The following is a 24482-nucleotide window of genomic DNA, read 5'->3' as shown; positions in this document are numbered from 1 at the left end:
AGGCCATAAACGCACGGGCTTTTAGAATACACCTTATGAAAAGGTTTGTGTGTGGGTTCTATGTCTGAGATAGAGTTCAATGCTGTAAGCAACTCTTGTTAATCAGAATTTTACTCGCTATGCAAAGGTTCAAGTTGTAGGCGACACCTTTGTTTACTAGCAAATCTTATGGGGACGTTTTTGACGTTACTTCTGAAACCATTTTTTAAATTCAAGTGGGGGATTGTTGGAACATGTGTGGAAATTGAGTTAAAAGACTAAACACAAATTCCTATGTTGGGTAGAACTAGTGTTGTGTGAATTGAAAAAAGTGGAAGTCCCACATCGGATGGAACACACACATTAGTAGTGTTTATATAGTGGGGGTGTACCTCTAATTGATGGGGGTACATAAGCACTAGAGAAAAAAATATATATTGATATATATTTTATTATTTGGAAATGATAAATTTAATCATTATTAGAAAGTGTTTTCTTAGTCCCCAAGTTTTGCTAAAATATTTTGGTACATAATATAATATATTTTTGTACTAAATTTAATATATTTTAGTACTCAATTAAGATATTTTTGTACTAGATCTAATATGTGAATTACTTAATCGCAAAGTAATATGTTACTTGTTCCCAAAGTTTCTCATATTACTTGTTCCCAAAGTTTCTCACTTATTAGTTGTGAGTTTTCTCTATAAATAGAGAACTCACATAGTGCATTCCACACACTGAAAAGAATTTCATTGAGTTGTCGGGAATTCTTTTCTTCTCTTCTCCCTCCGACTTGTGTTAACAAGTTTCTTCTGCTTCTACTCCTTTCTGTCCCTTTCGGTTTCAAATAGAGCGGTTACGTACCGTATCGAGTGGCTTCGATCAATCGATTGAACCATATTTTTAAGAGTGTTCTTAAGACCATAGTCTCTTTTCGGTTTAATGTCCCTTCGGAATTAAGAGTGGTCTTAAGTTCATAGTCCCTTTCGATAATATATGTCCCTTCGGAATAAAGAGTACTATTAAGATCATAGTCCCTTTCGTAATAATAATGTCCCGTCGGAATTATGAATGATCTTAACAGTATATAAATTATTTAAATATTTTTCTATTTGAGGAGAAATGGTGGTATCACCATATTTGAGTGGTCGTAGTACCATATTGAAAGTTTGGAGAACTTAAAGGTTAGAATGGTGGAAACACCATATTTGAGTGGTCTTAGCACCATAATAGAATGGTAATAATACCATATTAAAGTGGTTTCAGCATTAAAGAGTGGTCTTAGTACCATATTTGACGGTGTAATTCTCGAACGATTTTCTACAGTGCAGTAGTTAATCGAACAGTTGTAGCTGGGCTTGTTTTATCCTGGAGGCGGCGTGGTTGATAGTCTACCTTGCACAATTTTGGGTAGTGCCACGAAACGTCTTAAAGAGAGCGACCTGGTCGTGACTCAACCTAGTAACAACTTCGGTAGATAATAGAATTTGGAAATCCAAATACAACAGTTTGGAAATCCAAAAACAACAATGTGGTTGTTCTGTCAGGATGTGGGTGGTCCTCCGAGCTCCCCTCGTAACCCTTAGTGGTATCAGAGCCGAGGTTCGACGAAGGATTCGACCGGCTCCTTGCGTCGAAAGTCCTCCTAACAAATTGTTCAGGTGTTTGGTTCCGTTGTGAGGGAAACGGCAACAGCGGTACAAGCAAGTGTGTGCTGCGTGAAATAAATAGAAAGGTGCAAATGTATGTTATTTTTGTTACCTAGTTTGTTACTTAGATAATTTTTCTAAGTAGTTTTGTTTTCTCTGTGTCTATTTGGGATACCTATTAGGGTTTGCTGTTAGAATTACCATAGTTTGGTGACTATTTGATGATTGTAAGTTCATAATGATTTAGGAAGACATTGATGTAACCATTATTTTGAAAGGAGTTTTCCACGTTAAAAATTCTGGTGTTGTCATATGCAATTTTTACTCCTTTTGTTGTTTTTGGCTGTGTTGGTAAATTGGATTGTTCATGCTCTATAAGGAAGAGATAATTTAAGCTTCCACATATTCCGCATTGCACACTCTGATCCCAACAACTAGTATAGAGCTTCCAAAATCATTTTGGGGTTCAAGCGGCAACGGTGGTACACGCAAGTGTGTGCGGATGAAAAAGCTTCTACTTGAGGAGGGATGAGCATGATGAATTGATGGACTCACACTTGAGGGGGAGATGGTTGTATGCAAGTGCGAGTTATATGTCCCACATCAGATAGAAAAATGGAGGTTTAACACTTTATAAGTGAGAGAGGGAGGACCCATAAATCTTTACCTTGAAATTTTAGGTAAGAGTGTAGCGTACGTCTCTCTCATGACCCAACAATAATCATCTACCCAACAATAATCATCTCTACTTAAGAGAAAGCAGGGGGAAATTCAAAGTCTTACATTACTTTACTTTAATTACTTTACTTTATCATCATGATCAAAGAAAGAGTAAAAGATCATTCCAACGACTAACTACGTAGAAGGAGCACTCAACTTTTCATTTCAGCCTTCCCTCTTTGGCTCTACAATCCTCCATAAATTTTGGATTTGTGCATTGTCTTAAGGCCGAAGAAGTGCATTCTCCCATGAAACAAAGGAGCATCAATCTGGAATGTAGCTAAGCATCAATCATCAATCTGGAATGTAGCCAAACTTGCATTTTTTTACTACATTCCAGGTAGTGGCCGGGGTTTGAACCCCGGACCTTGCATATTTTATGCATTGTCTCAACCAATTGAGCTAATCTCACGAGTACAGCCAAACTTGCATTTAAAAAACAATAAGATGGAAACTAGCCAATGGCAACCCGATTTTTCAAAGTGCAATTGTAGTTTTTTTTAACATTACACCGCGAGAGGAAATATTGAATGTCGTCTTTTGTCAAATGAAAACATATGTATTCAAAATAAAACTTTGAACTCGACAATTGAAATTAGTTTAGAGCAAATGTTCATGCAACGTAAGTGAAATATAAATATATATCATACATATGCTTTGGCTGGACTAGGTCCCGTGAATTTTATTCTTTGACATTGAAAGGAGTTTTCCACATTAAAAATTATGGTGTTCTCATTTACAACTTTTACTCATTTTATTGTTGTTGTTGGTTGTATTGGTAAATTGTATCGTTCAGGTTCTATAAGAAAGAGATAATTTAAGTTTCCGCATATTTGCATTGCACACTCTAAAAGAGCTTCGGCTTGAGGAGGGGAGAGCATGATGAATTGATGGACTCACATTTGAGGGGGAGATTGTTGTGTGCAAGTGTGAGTTATATGTCCCACATCGGATAGAAAAGTGGAGGTTGAACACTTTATAAGCGAGAGGACCAATAATCTCATTCTCTTAGGGTGTGTTTGGATGGAGGGTTTAGGAGGGGAAGGGAGGGGAGGGTTTACTTTTCATTTTTAAATTACGGATACTAGCAAATGTTTTTTAAAAAGTTAACATATTAACACGATAAACGATCATATAATACTTCAATTACACTTAATTTATTTTAGAAAAAACATGTTATATAGTCCTTAATTTATACTAGCAAATGTTTTTTAAAAAGTTAACATATTAACACGATAAACGATCATATAATACTTCAATTACACTTAATTTATTTTAGAAAAAACATGTTATATAGTCCTTAATTTATAAAAGAAAAGTAAACCCGCCCCTCCCTTCCCCTCCTAAACCCTCAATCCAAACACACCTTTAAAGTTTTGGGTAAGAATGTGACGTCTCGCTCACTTGTATTTGTATGGTTGTCTGGTTTGACACTTCATACATACATCGACAATTTTCGAACAAAATTATTAATACTCAATTTGCAATTTTTATAAGAATCAAATTACATTTCCTCTTATACAATTTTTGTACAAACAACAAAGCAAGCACCTAGTACACCCAATAGATAAAGTAGTCATGGTGAAGAAAATTCAAATTAACTCTTCATATTTATAAGGGTTAATTATGTTTCTAGTCCCTATAAAATAGCGACCTTGTAAATTTAGTCCTTACTTCATTTTAATAGCATTTTTAGTCCCTATAAAAAAAATTTACTTATAATTTTAGTCCCTGCTAAAACAAAGTTTGATTAATTATCATTAAACTCTTAAATTTTTGAACGATTTTTTTAAGACAAGATTAGAACACTATGAAAGGTTCGTTTACTAAAATTTAGAATTTTCTGACATGAAATGAATTAAATATGAATTTTTTAAAACGACAAAAGTTAAAGATAAAAAGTAATAAAATCTGGATGTAGAAATCAAATTTTGCGATAATTTTTTGCGGAGGAACTTTTAGTAATGTTCTAAACATGTCTGCAAAAAATTGTTCAAAAATTTAAGAGTTTCAGCATAAATTAAACAAATTTGAATTGAGTAGGGACTAATACTCAGTGCAGAAAAACAAAATTAGGGACTAAAAATGCTATTAAAATTAAGTAAGGACTAAACTCACAAGGTCGCTATTTTATAGGGATTAGAAACATGATTAACCCTATTTATAATAACTCTTCAATGTGGTACTTTGGATGAATATCCACTTTAATATAACATATTCTCCCTTGATCGAAAGTCTTACATTACTTCACTTTATCATCAACATCATCATCAAAGAGTAGAAGATCATTCCAACGACAAACTACATACGTAGAAGGAACACTCAACTTTTCAACCTTCTCTCTTTACTCTACAATTCTCCATTTTGACTTTGCATTGTCAATTAAGGCCGAAGAAGTCCATTCTCTCATCAAACAAAGAAGCATCGATCTCCAATGTAGCTAAATACACATTGAAAAACAATAAGATGGAAACTATCCAATAAAATAACACCCCAGTTATGCAAGTGTATTTTTTTAACATTATACCGCAAGTGGAAATCTTCAATCTCGTCCTTTGTCAAATGAAAACATATGTAAATATTTTCAAAATAAAACCTTGAACTCGACAATTGAATTGAGTTTGAAACAAATGTTCACGCAATGTAACATAAATATAAATATATATCATACATATGCATTCAAGTAATAGATATAGTATTATTAAAAAAAAAAAAAAAAAGAGTAATAGATATAGTATGAAGGCTCAAATATAATACAACCCAATCGAGTAATGTACTCATACATTTATATATAATTTACTTGAGTCGTTCAATGAGAGATAGGAAATTCATATTGTATATGATTAGGTCTAACATGCATTCTCAAAGTCTCGTTAGAATATAAGTCCCTACTAACACTAGCGGAGTAATATTTCATGAAGGGTCATATAACCGTAGTTGGAGTAGGTATTACTTTGTTAGACGTTGTAAGTATAAATCTTACTATTTTTAATTATATGATTAGTCAATTACTTAGTTGAAAAAACAATCATTGTGGAGACGATAACTTACTACTTTATTATTACTTAAAATGGTTTGGCACACTTGCCAAATTTTTCATCAATATCTTATGTACTATTTAGAACCCCGATAGTTAGGTCATCTGAAATACTTTAGGAGACGAACGAAAATGAAAGAGAATATTATGTTCTGTTTTTGGAACTCAATGAAATATTCAAATTTAGTTTTGAATGTTAGAATAGTACTAATGTATGATAAGAAAGTGTCTTAACATATGATTCTCTATATATAGCTATAAACTCTCATCAGTTTCAATGATCTATATATGTTGAAGTCGTGTCCTTTTAATTTGTTTTTTAGTTGATAACTTCTGTTTTTGATTGCAACATCTTCCAATGAAAAATGTTAAGTAATTTATTACTCAAAGGAGGAATCGAAAGGTGTTAAGAACATAACTAAATGTTCAACTCAGGATGAAATATAGTTTTAAAGGTTGAAATATTGATCATGGTTTTCATGAGAAAGTATTTCAACTTATTTTCAAAAATGAAAAGGTAGAAGTTTTTGTCCCAAACTTCATTGACCTTCTTTGTGTGTAATTTTTTTCTATTTAAATTTTGTTTTATGATTTATTTCTCAATGACAAGTTATTTATAGCTAAGTGTTCTACTTTATGTAATATGTAGCTTAGTAAGAGACTTTGGTTGATGGATTTTAAAACACTAGTTGTTTTAACCCTTCAGTCCTATAGTATATTCCAACGGATCTTTACCCTAGTTTCTCTCTAGAATAAAAGACAAACTATTCCAATATCGAATATCATTGAGGAAGATCGATCAATCGATCAATATCGATAAATCATTTGAACATAATTACATGTCTTTACGATATTTGAAATATGTTATAAATATCACACATGCATAGATCGTTAAACTATTTGTACCGCGTTCTTTACGGATTTTATATTTTTATATCGACACATAAAAAAAATTGTAACTCCATGTAGTATTTCTATAAAAAAAAAAATTTGTTTCTTTTATATTGAAAAATTCTTTAAACTAGTGTCCCTCTGCGTATTTTACGTGCTTATAAGTAGCGATTGAAACAAGTAGATGTTATACAAAATAAAATGGCACGAGTCTCTTCTAGCTTAACCAAGGTTTTGGGTTCGAATCCAACCTTAGGCATGCAGCAACGTTAAAACTCGGAGAGATTGCCACTCATTTGGGTCCCACAATACTCGAGGGATTAGTCTCCACAGTTATGCGCAAATGATACCTGATTTACAAAAAAAAAAAATTGATGAACAACTTATGTGAATCATGTGACAAAATGACGGTATAGTTTAAGGATGTCAAGTGATTTATTATGCATGAGTCATATTCTATAGAGCAATGTTATATATCAAGAAAGATTTTATCAAGAAATTGTCCCGAAATTAATGTGAGCCAAATGTTATATTTATGCTATGAGAGTTATGGGGATGATTATTGGCGAAATGACATTATAACCATCCAAAATTAAGAGATTAAGAGATTAACCGAGCAATATTAGTAAATATGGTGGAAATCATTTATAGGGTCTCATTTAAGGTCAGAGCATAGCTATCATGGGAATTGAAACTGAGATTTGAGATGAAGACACTTCAAGTCCTAAACTAATCACTAGACCAAACATCAAATGAGTTTCAATTTTATTATTTTAGAAATAGATGATTCATAAATAAGTAAAAAATTGAAGGGAATAATTTATAAATAATTGATTATGTGAATCCATAATCAATCATTTAAATAATTAATCAAACAGAAACAAACACGATGTACATTTTACCCAAGTTTTAATTGTCTCATCACTTATTGTATAGTACCCAGTACCAAGTACCAACAACGACGTAGTAGCTAGAACCAAATAGTATATCACAGCAAAAAACATTAAATCAACTGGCCCAGCCATTGAGTTCATGTCAATGTCATCATAATGCGGTTCGCAATTGTAACACAATAAAAGCATAACAGCATAAGATTCCATTTTTCATACTATAATATAAGAAGTAAAAGAAAAACGACATTACATTTTTTTTTTCTTCTCGTGATCCTTTGCTTGTTCCCTCTTGTGAGCCAACATCGGTTGTCTTAATAGTCAAATGATCTTTTTTTTTTCTTCGGGCCTAGTTTTTGGATAACGAAGAGTTGTGTTATTTGTACAACCAGAAAATGCTATCACAAAAATTTTGTACAACCAGAATTGAACAATTAATACGACACCATATAACATTGTGAGGAACACACAAATCAAAATCAATAAAAAAAATATTAAAAAATAGACCATCTTCCTCCTTTGACCATTCTTCTTTAGGTTTCAGTTCAGTAGTGTCCTTCCCATCTTTGTCCTTGACACGAGGGTGATCCCATCCCTTGAGAATAGCTTTCCAAGTCTTGTTATCAATAGACTTGAGGAATGCTATCAATAGACTTGTCCACCTTCTTTTTCAATGGTATCATAAATATCTTCCCTGGATCTCACTCAGAAACATAATAGGGTGTCTGCTCTGATGTCAATCGAAATTCCGGCACGCAGTTAAAACAAATGTTTGAACACGATGTTATAACAAGTCAGATGTCACTTAAGATGTCAGAACATCAGGACATCAGAAATAACAAATAACTACTTTAACAGAAAGTAAAAGACACAAGTAATTTGTTAACCCAGTTCGGTGCAACCTCACCAAGCCAGGAAGGAAATTCACTATAGTAGTATCAATTCGAAGCATACATAAAAGCTATCACCATCCTACTAACTTCTCACTTAATCACTACCCGTGTGATTTCTACCTAAGACTCTCCTAGTCCTAGATATGAGAGATCCCCCTCCCATTTCCTCTTAATTACAACCCAGTGATCGTCCTTGAAATACTAACAAATATGGAGACACTCTCCTAGACAAAGAATCAACCCGTGCTTATAAGTTTAGAGAGATTCAGAGTTTTACAACTCGATTACAAAATCCAACTCTAATATCAAAGTGATATAAGAGTAGCTCACAAATAAGAAAGACAGACTAAAACCCTAAAAGTCCCTTTTGTAAATTGCGGCTTGAGTACTCAATTAGGTCATTTGTGTTCCTTTATATAGCTTGCTTGCTGAATGGTTTGATGCAGAAATCAGGCTAAAAAATCAGCTGAATCACGAGATTTTGGCACAGGTATTCTGAAGCATATCAGATGTTTCCTTAAATGTTGCAACAACATTCTTCAGAAACACGCTAAGCATAAGCCGCCTGTCTCTACTTCTAGAAACACGCTTCTTGGTCAACTATTCACGCAAAACAAATCTTCAGAGAATATACAGATATCTTCACGTTTAAAATGAATCTCCAAGTAAGCAGAACAAGGAACGCTATGATGTCGTACCAACATGTCAAGACATCGTGTCTGATATCTTTCTAGAACTAATGTTTTAACAAAATGCACCCAATACATGTCTAAAAACCTAACACATATGAATGTTATTTTTGCTTGAATTTGCGGTTGTTCTTTACGGACGACCGGTTAGGTTATTATACACATGAGGCAATTTTTCTTTGGTACATTGAGCCTTTCAAGCCACCCTTTTAATATTCTTATTATCCTTTGTGAAACCAATTTGAGCCTCCAGACGAAATTTTCTTTCTTTATTAGTGTCAAATCATGTCACACTCCTACACTTCATTGCACCCTGTTTGATTTCATTTGGAGTTAGATTGGTATTATTATGACTGCACCTTTGAAACTAAGTTTGAGGTTACTCTTTGGAATTAGCAACATTTAAGTTTGGGATGGGGTAACAGTAGAACACATGTGTCAGAAAAAAAAAATGAAAAGAATGTAGATGACCATGGATCTACACATAAAAAATAGAAAAAAAATCAAGAGGCAAAAAAATGGTCTCTTAAAACAAAAAGTATGTTTCTATCAAAAATAAAAAGACAAATAGTTCTACTATATATTTTACCCATCTTGTTTGAATCAAGGAAGGAAGGATGACAATGTCGTAATGTTTAGTAGGAATCTCTAGGTTAGTGAACTAACTCCAAGTACTTTTTTTAGCCTACATTCCCAAATATATCCATCCTTAACCTAAGCCAAGTTATAACCTTCAAAGTCCTCTAAGTGTGTAAATAATCTAATTTTGACTTTCAATTTAGAATTGTTTCAAATTTATAACAAGGTACATTCATGTGATGACTGGAGTGGGCAAATGTTGTGACCAGTCCTCCTGGCTTTAGGAGATACAGACGTGTATCATGGAAAAGAGTATGGCTTAGAATATAGGTCACTTTTACCAAGCCAGACCCACTTGAATCTGTTGTGGTAAGTTAGTTGCTGCTGTGCTATAAATGCGATGAATGATGTCCTAAGCATAACTCCCGGAAAGATATGTTTTTATTGAAAAAAATGCAAAGAATAAAATATGTTTTTCTTTCTTTACTTAAGGACAAGCAACAATTTAAGTTTGGGGTTGTGATGACAGGTCATCTTACGTTATTCTTAGCATGTTTTTCAGTCAATTTCAAGAGGTTTTAGCAGCAAAAAGGAGGAGTATTAGAACAATTGCCTATGATTTTGGTACTTTTGTAATGTTTTCTATATTTGAGTCTGTAATTCTAATTTTCCCAAAACATAGCAATTTTAGGGGGTTTTTGAAGTAATTCACGAAAAATCATGCAAATCGGCAAATCAAGAACATCTGAAGAATTGTCAAGACTTTGGAAAGACCAAGAATGAAGATTCAAGATGCTTCAGGAGACTTAACATAGGGAGGAATTATGTTCACAAGTTCCGATGCAAGTTATTTGAAGACGAAGACCTAAAAAACACGAAAATCGGAGAAACTAGGTCTGTGAAGCAAAACCATGCGCCTTGGGCATCTTGCATGTGCCTTAGGAATTGCTTATGTGCCTTGGGCACTGCTCATGTGCCTTGGGCATTTGAAAATGTAAGGGGCGCATGCATAATTTTATACGTTTTTGTGGGCAAAGCCTGCGTTTTTAGCCCAAACTCAGTTAGAAACTTTCACTATAATTACTAGCCTTCCTCATTCAGAATTTCTCATTCAGAAAAAGTGTGGGGCAAAAACGTCTTTTCCTGGTTATTTGGTAAAGCCCGCGTGTTTAGCCCAAAACCATGTGGAAACTCTCCAAATAAATACCCCCTTCCTCATTCATAATATCTCATTCAGAACTGTAGCAGTTCAAGAGGAAGACGATTCTAGGAGCTTTAGGAGGAGTTTTTCTATCTTCTCCTTGTTTTTGTAGGGCATGTTTTTATCTTTTAGTAATTTGTCTTTAGTTACCATGTGTAACTAAATCTTTTTAGGTTATGGTTCTAAGATGAACCTCTATTTATTTTGTTGGATAATTATTTAATTTAATGTCGTTTATTTATTTATTTTCTTTTTGCTATTAAGTTTTATTAGGTTAGATTTATTTGTATTGTAGTGCAACCCTAGTTTAGGCACTTAGGCTGTGAGAGAGTTTGATATTGATGCTTATATCTTGATATTTATATATGTCTATCTAGAGAGTAATTAGTTAAGAAACTAGACGAAATATACCGAAAGCGAGTAGACCCTAGCAGTATGTACTTAGGAGGTGACATTACTAATATTGAGTAAAATCTGATCAACCAAGGATGTAACTAGTTGATTCTTAATTAAGGAAACACATACTAGATGATTTAAATCTAACCTAATAGAACCATTCTCCTGGGCCTTTGGTAAGGTAGACGATGGTAGGGTTGCCCGTTTGTAGAACTACCGTGAGGGAGACTGTGTTATGATATACCTAAGATTCATACATGCGAAAACCCTTTAAGAACACTGACTTTCATTGCCTTTCGAAATTTAGGAATGCCAAGTTAAGTCTATGTTTCAATTACCATTGAGAGAGTAAGACCCCACACGTAAGGATCATTGTGTGACCAGTAGGTAAAACTCAACATTGGAGGGATAGACCTAAATCAACTGAGATAGTAAGGCCCCGCATGTAAAGATCATCGTGCGATCAGCAGGTGCGACTTGACGAACCGACTAGGTTAGAACGTCCCAACGACTTCATCACTTATATAGTATACTTAAAAAAAATAAACGCGACATGAACGTTAATTAATTCCAACAAATAAATAGGGGGATTCCAAGAATCCTAACTCTTTTTATTTTATTTTATAGTTTGTTAATTGATGAGTCATAAATTAGTCTATTTTAATGCTTTATTTAGTTTAGTTTTATTTAGATTTGTTTTTATTTTATTGCATATTTATTTCCTTTTTGAATATTTTACTTTAAATTGCTTTTTATTTTATTTTAGGAACGAATATATGGTGGAAGGTGTCTTGGAGCAAAAGAAAGAGGACTGGAGCAAATACTGTACAAGAATACGAAGATACGAGACAAAAATATGTCTCTACCAAGTCAGAAGCTTGGCACGGCCCGTGCCAACATGTGGCACGGCCCGTGCCAACATGTGGCACGGCCGTGCCACCCTCCAGGATACTCTTCTGCTGCTTTTCTTCAAGCCCAAGTTACTCTGTTGTAGTTTTACTGCTTTGCCCTTATAGTTGCTTAGATTTTAAGTCAATTGTAAAGCAATAAATAGAGTAGCACTCCATCATATCATTCATTTTTTTTCTTGGAATAAAAGTTCACTTTTATATTATTGTTCTTTTACTTTATTGCTTTCTCTCTTCTTCCCCCATGTCTACAATGAACGTTAGTGAGTAGACTCTTCTTTGTCTTGGGATTGTTAGATAAGTCTAATGACGTAATCCTAAACAAACCAAGCTTAAACCCTAATTTCATGTAACCCTAATTTCTAATTTAGATTCACCGTCTTAACGTGGATTAACAATTATCAAACTATGGAAGCGAAAGCGGAGGGTTTGATAATCGTTAATCCATCATCCCAAACATCAATTCATAAAGCGAGAGCGGAGCTTTGATGTTGGAACAAGTGAATCTAGACAATAATTGCAAAGGCAGCGAAATAGTCTTTGCAATTATTGAGACACATGTAGTTTCAATCCTATATGCATCTTCTAGTTATCAAGTCAGCGAAATAGGCTTGGTTACTAGAAGTAAACTCTCACCGGACTTTCATCGGAAAGGTGAGGGGCTAAGGGAAACCGGTCTTTAGAAATTAAGGTGTAAACCATGAAATTAGATGTTTAAGTCTTGTCTATTGAAGGGTTTGTTGTTATGATGGACCAATGATCCCAAGGCTCTTTTATTATTATTGTTATTTACCTTCAGCAATTAACTCCCTATTTTATAATCTTTCTTCTCTTCTAATCATTCTCTAAAAGTTAATTGAATCCACAACTCCCTAGCGGAACGATACTCTCTCTTACTACTACTACTTCGATAGACCGTGCACTTGCGGTTTGGCCTATAATTAATCAAATAAGTAACGCATATTGTTTGGACGAAACGACAATCACGTGGATACAATATTCTACTTACACTTTATTATTTAGTAAACGATTTGGTATACTTATCTAATCTAACGATCAGTACACCTCACATTCATTTCTTAAATCCAATCGCAAAACCCCTTCCACTGAATCCTAACTTTTTTTTTTTAAGAAGCAACTAAATCCTAAATCTTAACCTCCGAATTCCCTTAAATTTTTAAAAAATATTATAAACATCGTAATTTTTTATTGCAGAAACTAAAGGAGCATATAGGCATTCTTCATATAACCAAATGATTAAGCTGTGAATATTGAATACTCCCTCCGGTCTCAAATGTAAGAAACTTTTCACTTTTTAAGTTCATTCAATAAATGATGTATGTGGTCTATAATATAGTCCACATACATCATTTATTGAATGAATCTAAAAAGTGAAAAGTTTCTTATATTTGAGACCGGAGGGAGTAGATCCTTGATATCACTTATTTGACCACCATACCCCCTTAAGTTGCTAGAGAATGAAAGAGAGTTGTTCCAACAATTTATTTATCGATATTAACTTACTCATTTCAGCATGCCATTAAGCATTACATAATTGGTATCACCAATTATCTCAATACATATGAACGCAAGTAATATACTAAGGTGACATTGGAAATTTGAAAAATCTTAGACATGACAAATGAGCATCAAATTTTGAGTTTTCCCTTGAGAAGGAACTTTTGCAGCCAAAAAGCAGAGTACTTGGGATATCTTTTCAAATTGTTAACGAAATCCACATAAATTATTCCAAATCGTACTGTGTACCCTGCATCCCATTCATAGCTGTCGGAAAATGACCATGCATAGTAGCCCTTCACATTTGCACCATGTCTGCAACAAAAGGGACCAAAACATTAACTACCATGTTCAATCAATTCATTGTGTACCTGTTTCGATAAATAACTTATTTGTAGTTTATAACACAAACATTTATTATGATAAGTGTTTACGTATAAGCTTGTATAAGCTATTTTTATATCAAAGATAAAATAAATTTATTATTTTTGTATACGCTATAAGTTGATGGTTATGTAAACTATATTGAAGAGCATATGGAAATATGTTGACAAGCTTATGAAAATTGTCATAAGTTACTTTTTTTTTTTGGTCTTAGATGAAGTGGTAATCCACTGAAATTAAAGTCACACACAACTATGAGGTCTCAGGTTCGAACTCAGGTCACGACGTCCGGCCTTGCAATTTCGGCATTTACCAGTTGTGCTAGGACTTCTAGACTCATAAGTTACTTTTTTATCAGTACTTTCAAATAGACTAAAGAAACGTATATCAATAGATAAGCTCAAATAAATCAATCTAAACTGAGTTAATTATTATTTTTATTGTTTAATTAACGAGTTTAAAGGAAATTCAACCAAGTAAATAATTGTTGTGATATTTTATAAAATAATATAATAAAGTAATATAGTATAATATAATTAGACAAAGGCATAAATCTAGTGCATATCCATTAAACTCTTGATTAAATATTCAGTTGAAGTAAAAAGAAATTGTTTAACTCATACTTTATTCCTTCAAGGAGGTAGTGGAGATGGTCATTATGGTATTTAATCCTAATACCATCTTTACGAGCTACATTGACTGGAATTGAGTCATTCCTATATGTAGCAATGCCTGAAAAATATTCATAAAACAAATTAATAATATAATTTACAAAACAATACCAGCTTCTACTGACTAATATAAAAATTAAATAAATTATATATAAAATCTAAAATGTAACTAAATATTTACCATTTTCAGTAATGTACACTGGTGGATTCTTGTATACATTTTTTATGTGTGTAACAAGATCATGAATTCCCTTTGGATAGACATAGAGCCAAGTCAAATCAGTCTGCACAACCAAAAAGTTTTGCTTGATTACCTTAGGTAAGAAATAACCCAAAACATTGTATGATATTGTTTACACTTTTATTAATGTCTATACAAAATATTATATTTATGGAGTGATTTTAAATTAGAGATTACAATATAGTTATTGTGGCTTTATAGGTCGCATTTGTCTACAATTTGTTATGATATTGAGAATCACGACGTAACTGCAACTGCAATTTAAGTCTTCGATCTATGGTGTGAAAAAATTGGTGTATACTACATTTGTGAAGAATCGGAAAAGCAACAAAAAACAAACAACGAAATCACGAGGAAAAAAAAAAATCATACCGAGGGACCAATAGATACACCATTCTTCAATGCTGTGATCAAGTGAAAAATGTAATGGTTGTGTTGTTAGTTCAATGTGAAAATGCAATAGAAAAGCTTTAGTGACATATTTTAGATTTTTCATAAATACTTACGAGAGACAGTTGCTTGCATATCAGAGTAGTAGTCCATTTCGACATTTTTTGGTGCACTGCTTTGTGCATAATATGTGGAGTAATAATTCACACCAAGAAAATCATAGGAATCTTTGATAATTACAGATTCTAGTTTTGTGAATTTGGGGAGTCTTTTACCCAACAAAGATATCATAATTTGGGGATAGTGACCATATGTAATGGGATGAGCAAACCTGGAAAAAAAAAACATTAATATGTTCAATCATATTGTGTAACAAATAAAATTTATCCTATAAACAAGTACTCAAAATTCAATTTCAATTTTCCATGTGTAGTTAGTTTCATGGCAAGAAATTAACTTTGTAACAGAATTCAAATTTCTCTAAAGATAGTTGTATAATGATCATTATTTATTTGTGCCATTTAAAAAATAAAATTCGGTATCGATCCAATGATCAACTAATTTAAGAGATCTAATTCTACCGTCCATTTGTAAGGACCCCGTTTAAAAGTAGAGTAAAGTGGGTTTCAAACTAACGTCATCAGACCAACTCAAGTAGATTTTTTATACAGGAAAAAAATCAATTTTCATAGTTTATTACACTTTCTTAATTTGAAAATACATACCATCCAAAAAAGAAGTCAAGTGCTCGACCTGCAGCCTTTTTATCAGCAACACTATTGGAATATGGTTCAAAGAAGTGAGTCACTAAGGTCACTCCAATTTTTCCTTTTTGATGAGCCTATGAAATGAAACAAAATTTCATCAATTGCATAATTCACAAAAAACATATGCTAATTTTTTTCATTTTCATCAATTATAGTATAAAACAAAAAGGTTAACAAATGTAATATTAGTTGGTCACATGAAGGTTTTTGATATTTTCACAACTGCAAAGTGGGATTAGGACCACATAAACTTTTTCTCTTAATGTGTGTGTCATCCTTGCGCATGGACCACATCAACCATAATTGATAATATTAGTTGGTCATCCTTCAAAAAATAATTGATAATGATTGATCGTCAACAATATTAATTATTGGAATGTGGCTGAGATTACTATTTCAAACATCATCGTAACTAGGCAAGAAATTAGAGTAGCTCATGTAATTTGATTGACCATATGAATTTTGACGAACATGTTTTAATTTGATTGTCTATATCAACATGTTAAGGGTTATATTAACTTATGCCCTAAGGGTACGTTTGGATCCATGGAAAGATAAAGGAAAGAAAGGATAGGGAAAGAAAGTGGATGGATACAGTACTTTTCCACTGTTTGGCAGGACAAAGAAAGGGTAGGAAAAGAAAGTTTTGAGGTGGGACCCACACTCAAAAACTTTCCGCAAGCACAACGACGGTAACAAGTGGAATGCACCAATTTTATGGGAAAATGTCCAAAATAGCCTTGATGTAACATATTACTATTTGCATTGTGCCATTTTTTAGACATTAACGTGTGTTGTGCATAGTACATGCTTGAAAATTATGATTTTGACACATACTCTACAAATTTATTCTCCTACCTTAAAAAAAAATACTTAAATTGTTTTTTTAGAGAATTGTTATATCTAAATTAAAATATATTTAAATGTGTAGATACAATATTTAATTTAAAATGTAGCCAAAACTTTTTAAGGATGTAATTGTTTTTTTACCAATATACACATCACTCTTTCCTTTCACTTTCTATTCCACTTTCTTTTATACCAAACAACCAAAACAATCCTCTCACTTTCTATTCTTTTTCTTTCCTCATATAATCTTTCCTTACTCTTTCTTTCCTTTCACTTTCTTTGATCATCCAAACAGACCCTAAGGGCACATGTTAAGGAACCTAAAATGAGCAACTTTGGATTGGAAACCATGATAATTTAACTTTTAAAAAGTTGATTGCACGACTTTTGACACGTATATTTCTATAATAAGTTCTTTAACATGTGCTCTTGAAGGCACAAGTTAACATTTGTCATATGTTAAGATTTTCTTCGGTCACATTTATAAATAATTTTTATTTTTTCAGATTCATTAAATAAATTATGTATCTGGACTATAATATAATCATGATACATGAATTATTAAATAAATCATGATACATCAATTATTTAATAAATCTCAAAAATAAAAAATTACTTATAAATGTGACCAGATGGAATATCAAAATACCCTATTTGTTTCTGCAATATATAGCTACACATTTTGATAATTTTGAAACCAATTACCTGATATTTTCTCTTGTATACTCTGACTGCAGCAGCATGAGAAAGTATCAAGTTATGAGCAACAATGTAGGGCTCTGTACTTGAGTCACCAGTAGTGCAATTTGCAACATATTTAGAACATCTACCAGGTGCAAAAGTACCACCATTATATCCATTGATGGTGTATGAATAAGGTTCATTAAGTGTCACCCAATGCTTAACCCTATCTCCAAATGTCTTGAAGCAAAAGTCAGCATAGGCTGCAAAATCCTTCCTGTTTTATCCATTAAATTAATAATAAGTTTATATATTAACTTGTTCTTGTGATGATAGCTCAGTTAGGGAAGACGATACATTATAATATGCAGGGTCGGGGTTCGAACATCGGAAACCTCATTTATCACCTTAAAAGGTGAATTCTAGTCATCAAACAACTTGAAGGAAAAAAAATTGTATACTAACATTTTATTTCATTAAGAAAAAAATTGTTTTATTTGGAAAGGAATTAAGTTAATAGGGTGTTACTTACGCTATATTTTTACTTAGAAATCCCTTATATTCATCTTCAAGAGCTTGTGGGAGATCCCAATGAAAGAGAGTTACAAAGGGTACTAAGCCTGCCACCATGTAAGCCAAAAAATGAGTTCTCAATGAGAACTAAAGAATTAATTAATAAGTGAATTACTGAAAAATGGACAAAGTAATTAGTAATTATATAGGATTTTTACCATTTGCTAGGATCTCATTAATGAGATTGTTATAGAATTTAACTCCTAAGGGATTGACTGCCCCCTTGCCCTCTGCATATGATATCATTACACACTTAAAATCATATAAAAGATATTTGAAAAATTAAACTAGCTACGAAATTTTGATAAGAAAAATAATGAAATTTGTCTGTCACTTAGTGACAAGAGATTTAAGGACAATTTCATTTTTTCATTTTTTTATACTAGGAATAATCAATTTTCGTTTTTTTTACTAGAATTATATATGAATTGTCAATTATATCTTTGTTTTCTTCCTTTCCCCTCAAAAAAAAAATATATCTTTGTTATCTTACTTGGGAATATTCTTGACCATGAGATGGAGAATCTGTATGAGTCCAAACCAATTTCTTTCACCACCTTGAGGTCTTCCTACAAAATAATTGAAGTTTATGTTTAAATCTTCCTTTCAATATATTTATTATTTATTTATTTTTCGAAAAAAACAAGACAAATTATTAAATTTTTCAGCAACTGTGTACCTTGTATCGATGATAAAAATCAGCTCCTACATTACCACTGCTATGGTCCCAAATCTTATCTGCTCAACCAAGATAGAGAGAAATTTAATTCTTTTTATTAAGGTCGTGTATGAGCTCAAAAATTTTAAAAATAGTTCGATAAATTTGTCTCATAAATATTATACCAACAAAAATTACCTCATAATACAACCCAAATAGGAAAAGAGTTGCATAAACATTTGATATATGTAGGATCGCGAGTTCAAACACGCAATTAATCTCACGTTATTCTGTACACTTACCGTGTATGAGTTTCACCGGTAAACTATTTATAAGTAAATAAGTAAATTTTACCAAATCAATGAAAAATAAATAGGGTAACCTGGATTTTGTTTAGTGAATGTGTCCCATATACTTGGTCCCCTCCCATCTATATCTGAGGCTCCTTCTACCTGAAAAATGGTAAATGATTCATGCTTACTTTTTCTCCAGCTGGATACACATAAAATCAAGGTCTTGTATCATGGTCATTTGCAAGAAGCAAATCTCTAGTATTTTTTATACAAATAATTGTTACTTGATCATTTGTTTCAGGGATCTAAACTTCATTCTTCGTGGTGGTTGAAGGCTCAAACCAACTTATTTTAGATTTTAATTTTTGGTGGTCTAATCCGAGAGCTTATGAGTTACTCAATATTTTAAAACCGTTTTGTTGGCTTCCATTTGAAACACACCTTTTGCGCGAATGGTTCTTATCGTTTTTTAAAATATTCCTTTTAGCTTCTTAAAAAAAAAAAAAATACATTAAAGATTGCAACATAGGCAGTAACATCAAGGTATTAAGGTTTTTGATGTCTCTACGACAGGAATATAGCCACAACATTAAGAAGGGCAATATTTATTTTTTAAAATTTGTGTTCATTTTAAATTATTAAATAAGAAAATAGAATACCCATACAGTAAAGAATAATTTGTCATTTTCAAAATTTCCAAAAATGTTAGATCTATTTTTAATTAAACAGAAAATCACCATGAACAAGTTCAAATAATAATAGCAAACATTGCAAATAAACTGGCCCTTATGTTGGAATATGTATTAACAAAATAAGAACTGAGTAATGGATATTGTTGCTAATGCTAGCTATATGGTGGTCCATGTAACAAAATAAATATACTATGTAGTGGTATGAACCTGGTAAGCAGAAGAACCAATTCCAAAGAGAAAATCATGAGGAAAAAGGCTCCTATTGAATGAAGCATATTGACTTGGTTCCACTTTTTGTGGTTCAGTTCCAGTGACAACAGCCAAAAGGGTAGCTAGAGAAAAAAGATAGAGAAGGGAAGGACCTATAGCTCTCATGGCTGCAAATTGTGATGTCCAAAGATGAAGTAGTGACATCTATATAAATGCAAAAAAATAGGCCATGATTTTTTAATGAGTTCTGTCATTTAATCATCAATATACATATTGACCTTATGTATATGGGTGTCTTTTATCTCTACTATTTTTAACTTTTTATGACTTACAAACATTTACTATATTTACATTGAAATTTTGATGCCAAGATATATTATTTTAATGGGTCTTGCTAACAAGTGCCCTAAGGGCATTGTTTAAGGAACCCACAAAAAGAAACTATGTCTTGAAAATACAAGTCCAACACATGTTAAAGTCATAACCGTACAATTTTCAATGCAAAAGTTGATACTTTTAGATGCTTAAACAATGACCTTAGACACTTGTTAGCATTTTCCAATTTTAATTTGCTTAACAGTCAATGATTCTTACCTGAAAACCTTACTGATTGAATATAGAAAAATGCATGAACCCTTCTTTACTATAGCACGACAGTTGTGGGGATAACGGATACGTGTCGTGAGAACATATTCTTTTCTAACTATTTTTTTATTTTTATTTATTTATTGTTTTTGTCAATTAACCTAGCTGCTAAAATTCACCTATTTGAAGGTGAATAAGTGGAATGTATGGGGTTCGAACCCCAACCCTGCATATAATAATGCATGTCCTTGCTAACTGAAATACTCTCACAGAGACATTTTTTTTTATTTTTTTTTAACAAAGGCAAAACTTTTTTTTTTGAAGAAATCAAAATGGTATATATTAACAGCGGCGGTGTAAACTCTTTAGTACAAGGTGTACCAAAGAAAACACCCCGAACAACAAACAAACAATCAAAGTTATTACATCAAAAGGTCAGTCGATACCCAGACAAAGTAAAGGGTCCGACCACCATCTCTGAGTACCATACACAAAAGTAGTATTCTTAGCTTTTAACCACCACAACGAATGATATTTAACTTTTTCTAATAGCTGTATAATTGATGTCTCAATATTATTAAACAATCTATTGTTGCGTTCATTCCAAATCAGCCACACACAGAGGAGCCAAATTAACTGTAGGAACGACCTGCGAGCTTTAGATTGACCTGTATAATGAATGAATTGATGCAAATGTTGTGTAATATGTTGAGGGTCTACACCATTTACACCAATCCAAGATCTAATGTGCTGCCATAAAGAACCAAAAACCGGGCAATGAAGAAACAAATGAGATGCCGATTCGTCAGTGCCGCACCCCGACACACACATAGCATCCGCATTCTGAAGAATACCACGCCTTTGGAGATTAAGTTTGGTAGGTAATCTGTCCTTCAGTAAACGCCAAGCAACGATAGACACTTTCAGCGGAACCTGTTTATGCCATACAAGGTCTACTGTTGTATCTACATGAGGAGGAACCGAAGCTGTCAGAATCTGGTATGCGCCTTTCACTGAAAAGCCATCACTAGGATCCGGATCCCACTGCCACCTGTCAGAGATATTAGCATGTACAACAACAGTGTCAAATAAAATCCTACACTCCTCTAACAGCTCCTCCTCCCACACCCACAGACGTCTCCTCCAACTCCACGCCTCACCTCCCTGCTCCCACCCTAAAGCGAACATTTCCGCCACCGTAATAAGCTTATTTGATGCAAGATCAAATAAGAGTGGAAACCTCCTACAAAAAGGCACATCTCCAGCCCATCTATCTAACTAGAAAAACGTGCTCATTCCATCCCCTAACACTCTCGAGACCCTCTTTGCAAACCAGCCCCCCTCCTCCTCACCTACACCATCCCTAATCTTCGCTATCTCCCTCCACCAAGATGAAACACTCCGGCCCCCAACCTCCAACCTCCCTGCCTCCTCACCATATCTTGCCACCAAAAACCGTCTCTCTCCACCAACAACCTCCAACACCATTTACCTAACAATGCTATGTTAAATTCCCTCAACTTCCTCACCCCTAAACCTCCATACTCCTTTTGAGAACAAATAGATCTCCAAGCGATCCAGGAAATTTTCCTGTTATCCTCACTCCCTCCCCAAAAAAATTTGTAAAAATAGATTCAATGAGAGAAATAATACCTGACGGAGCCTTGAAGAAGGAAAGAGCATAGACAGGAAGAGAGGTCAGGACTGATTTGAGTAGAACCAAACGGCCCCCAAAGGATAGGAAACGACTTTGCCACCCCGCTAATCTAGATTTAATGTTAGACTCCACAGGTTCCCAAAACGCCAACCTCCGTGGATCACCTCCAATCGACAAACCAAGATACAAGAACGGAATTTTACCCACTTTACAATTTAACAAAGATGCTGCCTCAGTCAACCAAGAGTCTCCAATATTAACGCCAACTAGTAAACTCTTGTGAAAGTTCACTTTAAGGCCAGACATATCCTCAAATAAAGTTAACACTGCTCTTAAAGAACGCACATTTGCCCAACTCTTTGTACCTAATAACAGTGTATCATCCGCAAATTGAAGATGGGACACCCTTACTGAGTTCGTTGAACCAACCCCATATACCGTATACAAATTATTCTCCACCACTGAATTCATCATTACATTCAAACCCTCTGCTGCTAACAAGAAAAGGAATGGAGAAAGAAGATCCCCTTGACGCAGCCCCCTGTAAAACTGAAATTCATCTGTCGGACTACCATTCACTAAAACTGATGCTGTTGCTGTAGTCACACACTCTTTGATCCACTTCCTCCATAAAACCGGAAATGACATTTTATCCATTACTGCATCCAGATATCCCCAATCGAACGAATCATATGCTTTTTCAAAATCAACTTTAAAAAGCATCAACTCCTTCTTAGATTTTTTGGCCTCATCAACCACCTCATTTGCAATTAAAATGCCATCTAGTATCTGTCTGTTTTTTACAAAAGCTGTCTGTGACTCAGATACAACCCGACCAATGATCACTCTCAACCTATTAGCAAGCACTTTTGACATAATTTTATACAGACAACCAACTAAAGCAATAGGCCTGAAATCATTTAAACGTTGTGGACTGTCGACCTTAGGAATAAGAGCTATGAAAGTAAAATTTATACCTCTTGTCAGTTTACCATTCCGATGAAATTTTGACATAAATCGCATCACGTCGCCTTTTAAAACTTCCCAAAAATCCTTGATGAAGCCAAGGTTCACACCATCCGGTCCCGGACTTTTAAAACTATCACAATCCCAAACTGCCGCTTTTACCTCAGCTTCTGAAAACGCTTTTATAAGACCAATACTGTCCGCGTAAGATAAGTTCTTAAACATCAAATTTTCCACCCCCGGTCTTACCACATATGGTGCCGCAAAATGGTCTTGAAAATGAGAGTAAACCGCATTCCGTATGTCCTGAACGCCTTCCACCAAGTTACCATTTACCATCAGCGAAACAATTGCATTTCTGCGCCGACGGCTTGAAAGAATCGAATGAAAATACTTAGAATTAGCATCCCCATCTTTCAACCAACGGGTCCGAGACTGTTGCCAACTGATGCTTGTACTGACACGGGACAAGGAGTGAATATTGTTCGTTATCCCCCGCATCTCCTCCAAATCTCTCTCATGACGTTGATCAGGAAGGCAACAAACAGACATCAGACTCTACTCTTAAACGGTTCGTAACATTCTATATCACTCATTTTCCCCCACAGGCATCGAATTTTTTCTTACGAAAGGGTTTCGAGGTCTGTGGTATCCTTGAAGATGTCTTTGTTGCAAACACTAGGAATAGGAATGGGGAAGTATATGGTTTTGTTCGTTTCGCAAAGGTTAGGGATGTCGATAAATTGCTTAAAGCTTTGAATAATGTTTGCTTTGGACAATATTGTGTGCGTGCTGTACTTGCTAGATTCGATAGGAAGAGAAACATTGTGGTGAGGAAGGATGAGGGCGTAGGGGATAAGGGGGCGGTGAGGAAGGATGAGGGAGTAGGTGGTAAGCGGCTGGTGGCCGGGGATGATGGAAGTGGTGAGGGGATGGGGAGGAAGAAGGTGGTAGAGGGAGAAAAAAGTGAGGCGGGGTTGAAGGGTAGGTGTGAGGAGTTGACGAAGAAGGGTGGAGGGATGAAGGAGGGTGAGGAAGGAGGGGTGAGGGTAGGCTCGGTGTTGGTGAAGGTAGGAGGTTTGGGGAAGATGGGGAGAGAGGGTGATGGAGGAAACAAGGGGAACGTTGAGGGGAAGACGGGTAGGAAAGCAAGTACGGTTAATCAGACAACGACAACAAAGTTTGTAAGCAAGTATACGTCTTGTGAGGAGGATATGAAATGGGCCACACAAGGTTTGGTTGGTACGGTGATTGACGGGGCATCAATACCGATTATTCAGAATAGGGTGGAAGACACGGGGTTCAAGGACATTGATATCAACAAAGGCAAAACTAATCTTCTATCTACTACAATGTATGAAAAAAGATGTTCTCGTGAGCTTTGCTCAGTTGATATGGACGATGGATAATATATGCAAGGTCCAGGGTTCAAACCCCGCGGCCACCATGAAAAAAAAAATATGTGAAAAGAGACAACTAACAAAATTACTTAACCGCCCCATTTTTCTCCCT

The 24482-nt window shown here is 34.1% G+C and overlaps 2 protein-coding genes across 2 annotated transcripts; both read right to left on the bottom strand.

The window, feature by feature from the left end:
* Positions 1 to 13324: 13324 nt before the first annotated feature.
* LOC146936323 (vicianin hydrolase-like) lies at positions 13325 to 19943 on the bottom strand. Its single transcript, XM_085751244.1, has 13 exons — positions 19760 to 19943; positions 18950 to 19019; positions 18589 to 18647; positions 18403 to 18478; positions 18068 to 18139; positions 17869 to 17956; positions 17361 to 17613; positions 15765 to 15880; positions 15156 to 15370; positions 15022 to 15053; positions 14590 to 14692; positions 14361 to 14469; positions 13325 to 13668 (listed from the first exon to the last, which is right to left on the bottom strand). Exons 1-13 carry the CDS (start codon positions 19925 to 19927, stop codon positions 13485 to 13487), a joined length of 1545 nt encoding a protein of 514 aa, XP_085607370.1. The 5' UTR covers positions 19928 to 19943; the 3' UTR covers positions 13325 to 13484.
* An 839-nt stretch (positions 19944 to 20782) lies between these two features.
* LOC146936322 (uncharacterized) lies at positions 20783 to 21835 on the bottom strand. The gene is made up of 2 exons (XM_085749194.1): positions 21681 to 21835; positions 20783 to 21590 (listed from the first exon to the last, which is right to left on the bottom strand). The coding sequence occupies exons 1-2, from the start codon at positions 21833 to 21835 to the stop codon at positions 20783 to 20785; spliced, it is 963 nt and encodes a 320-aa protein (XP_085605320.1).
* Between the last annotated feature and the right edge of the window lie 2647 nt (positions 21836 to 24482).

Source organism: Medicago sativa, chromosome 3 (assembly GCF_051527215.1).
Source record: "Medicago sativa cultivar Bolivia chromosome 3, Bolivia_mono, whole genome shotgun sequence".
Classification (NCBI taxonomy): domain Eukaryota; kingdom Viridiplantae; phylum Streptophyta; class Magnoliopsida; order Fabales; family Fabaceae; genus Medicago; species Medicago sativa.
Note: the sequence above shows the minus strand (reverse complement) of the source record. Positions and strands in the feature narration are given on the sequence as shown.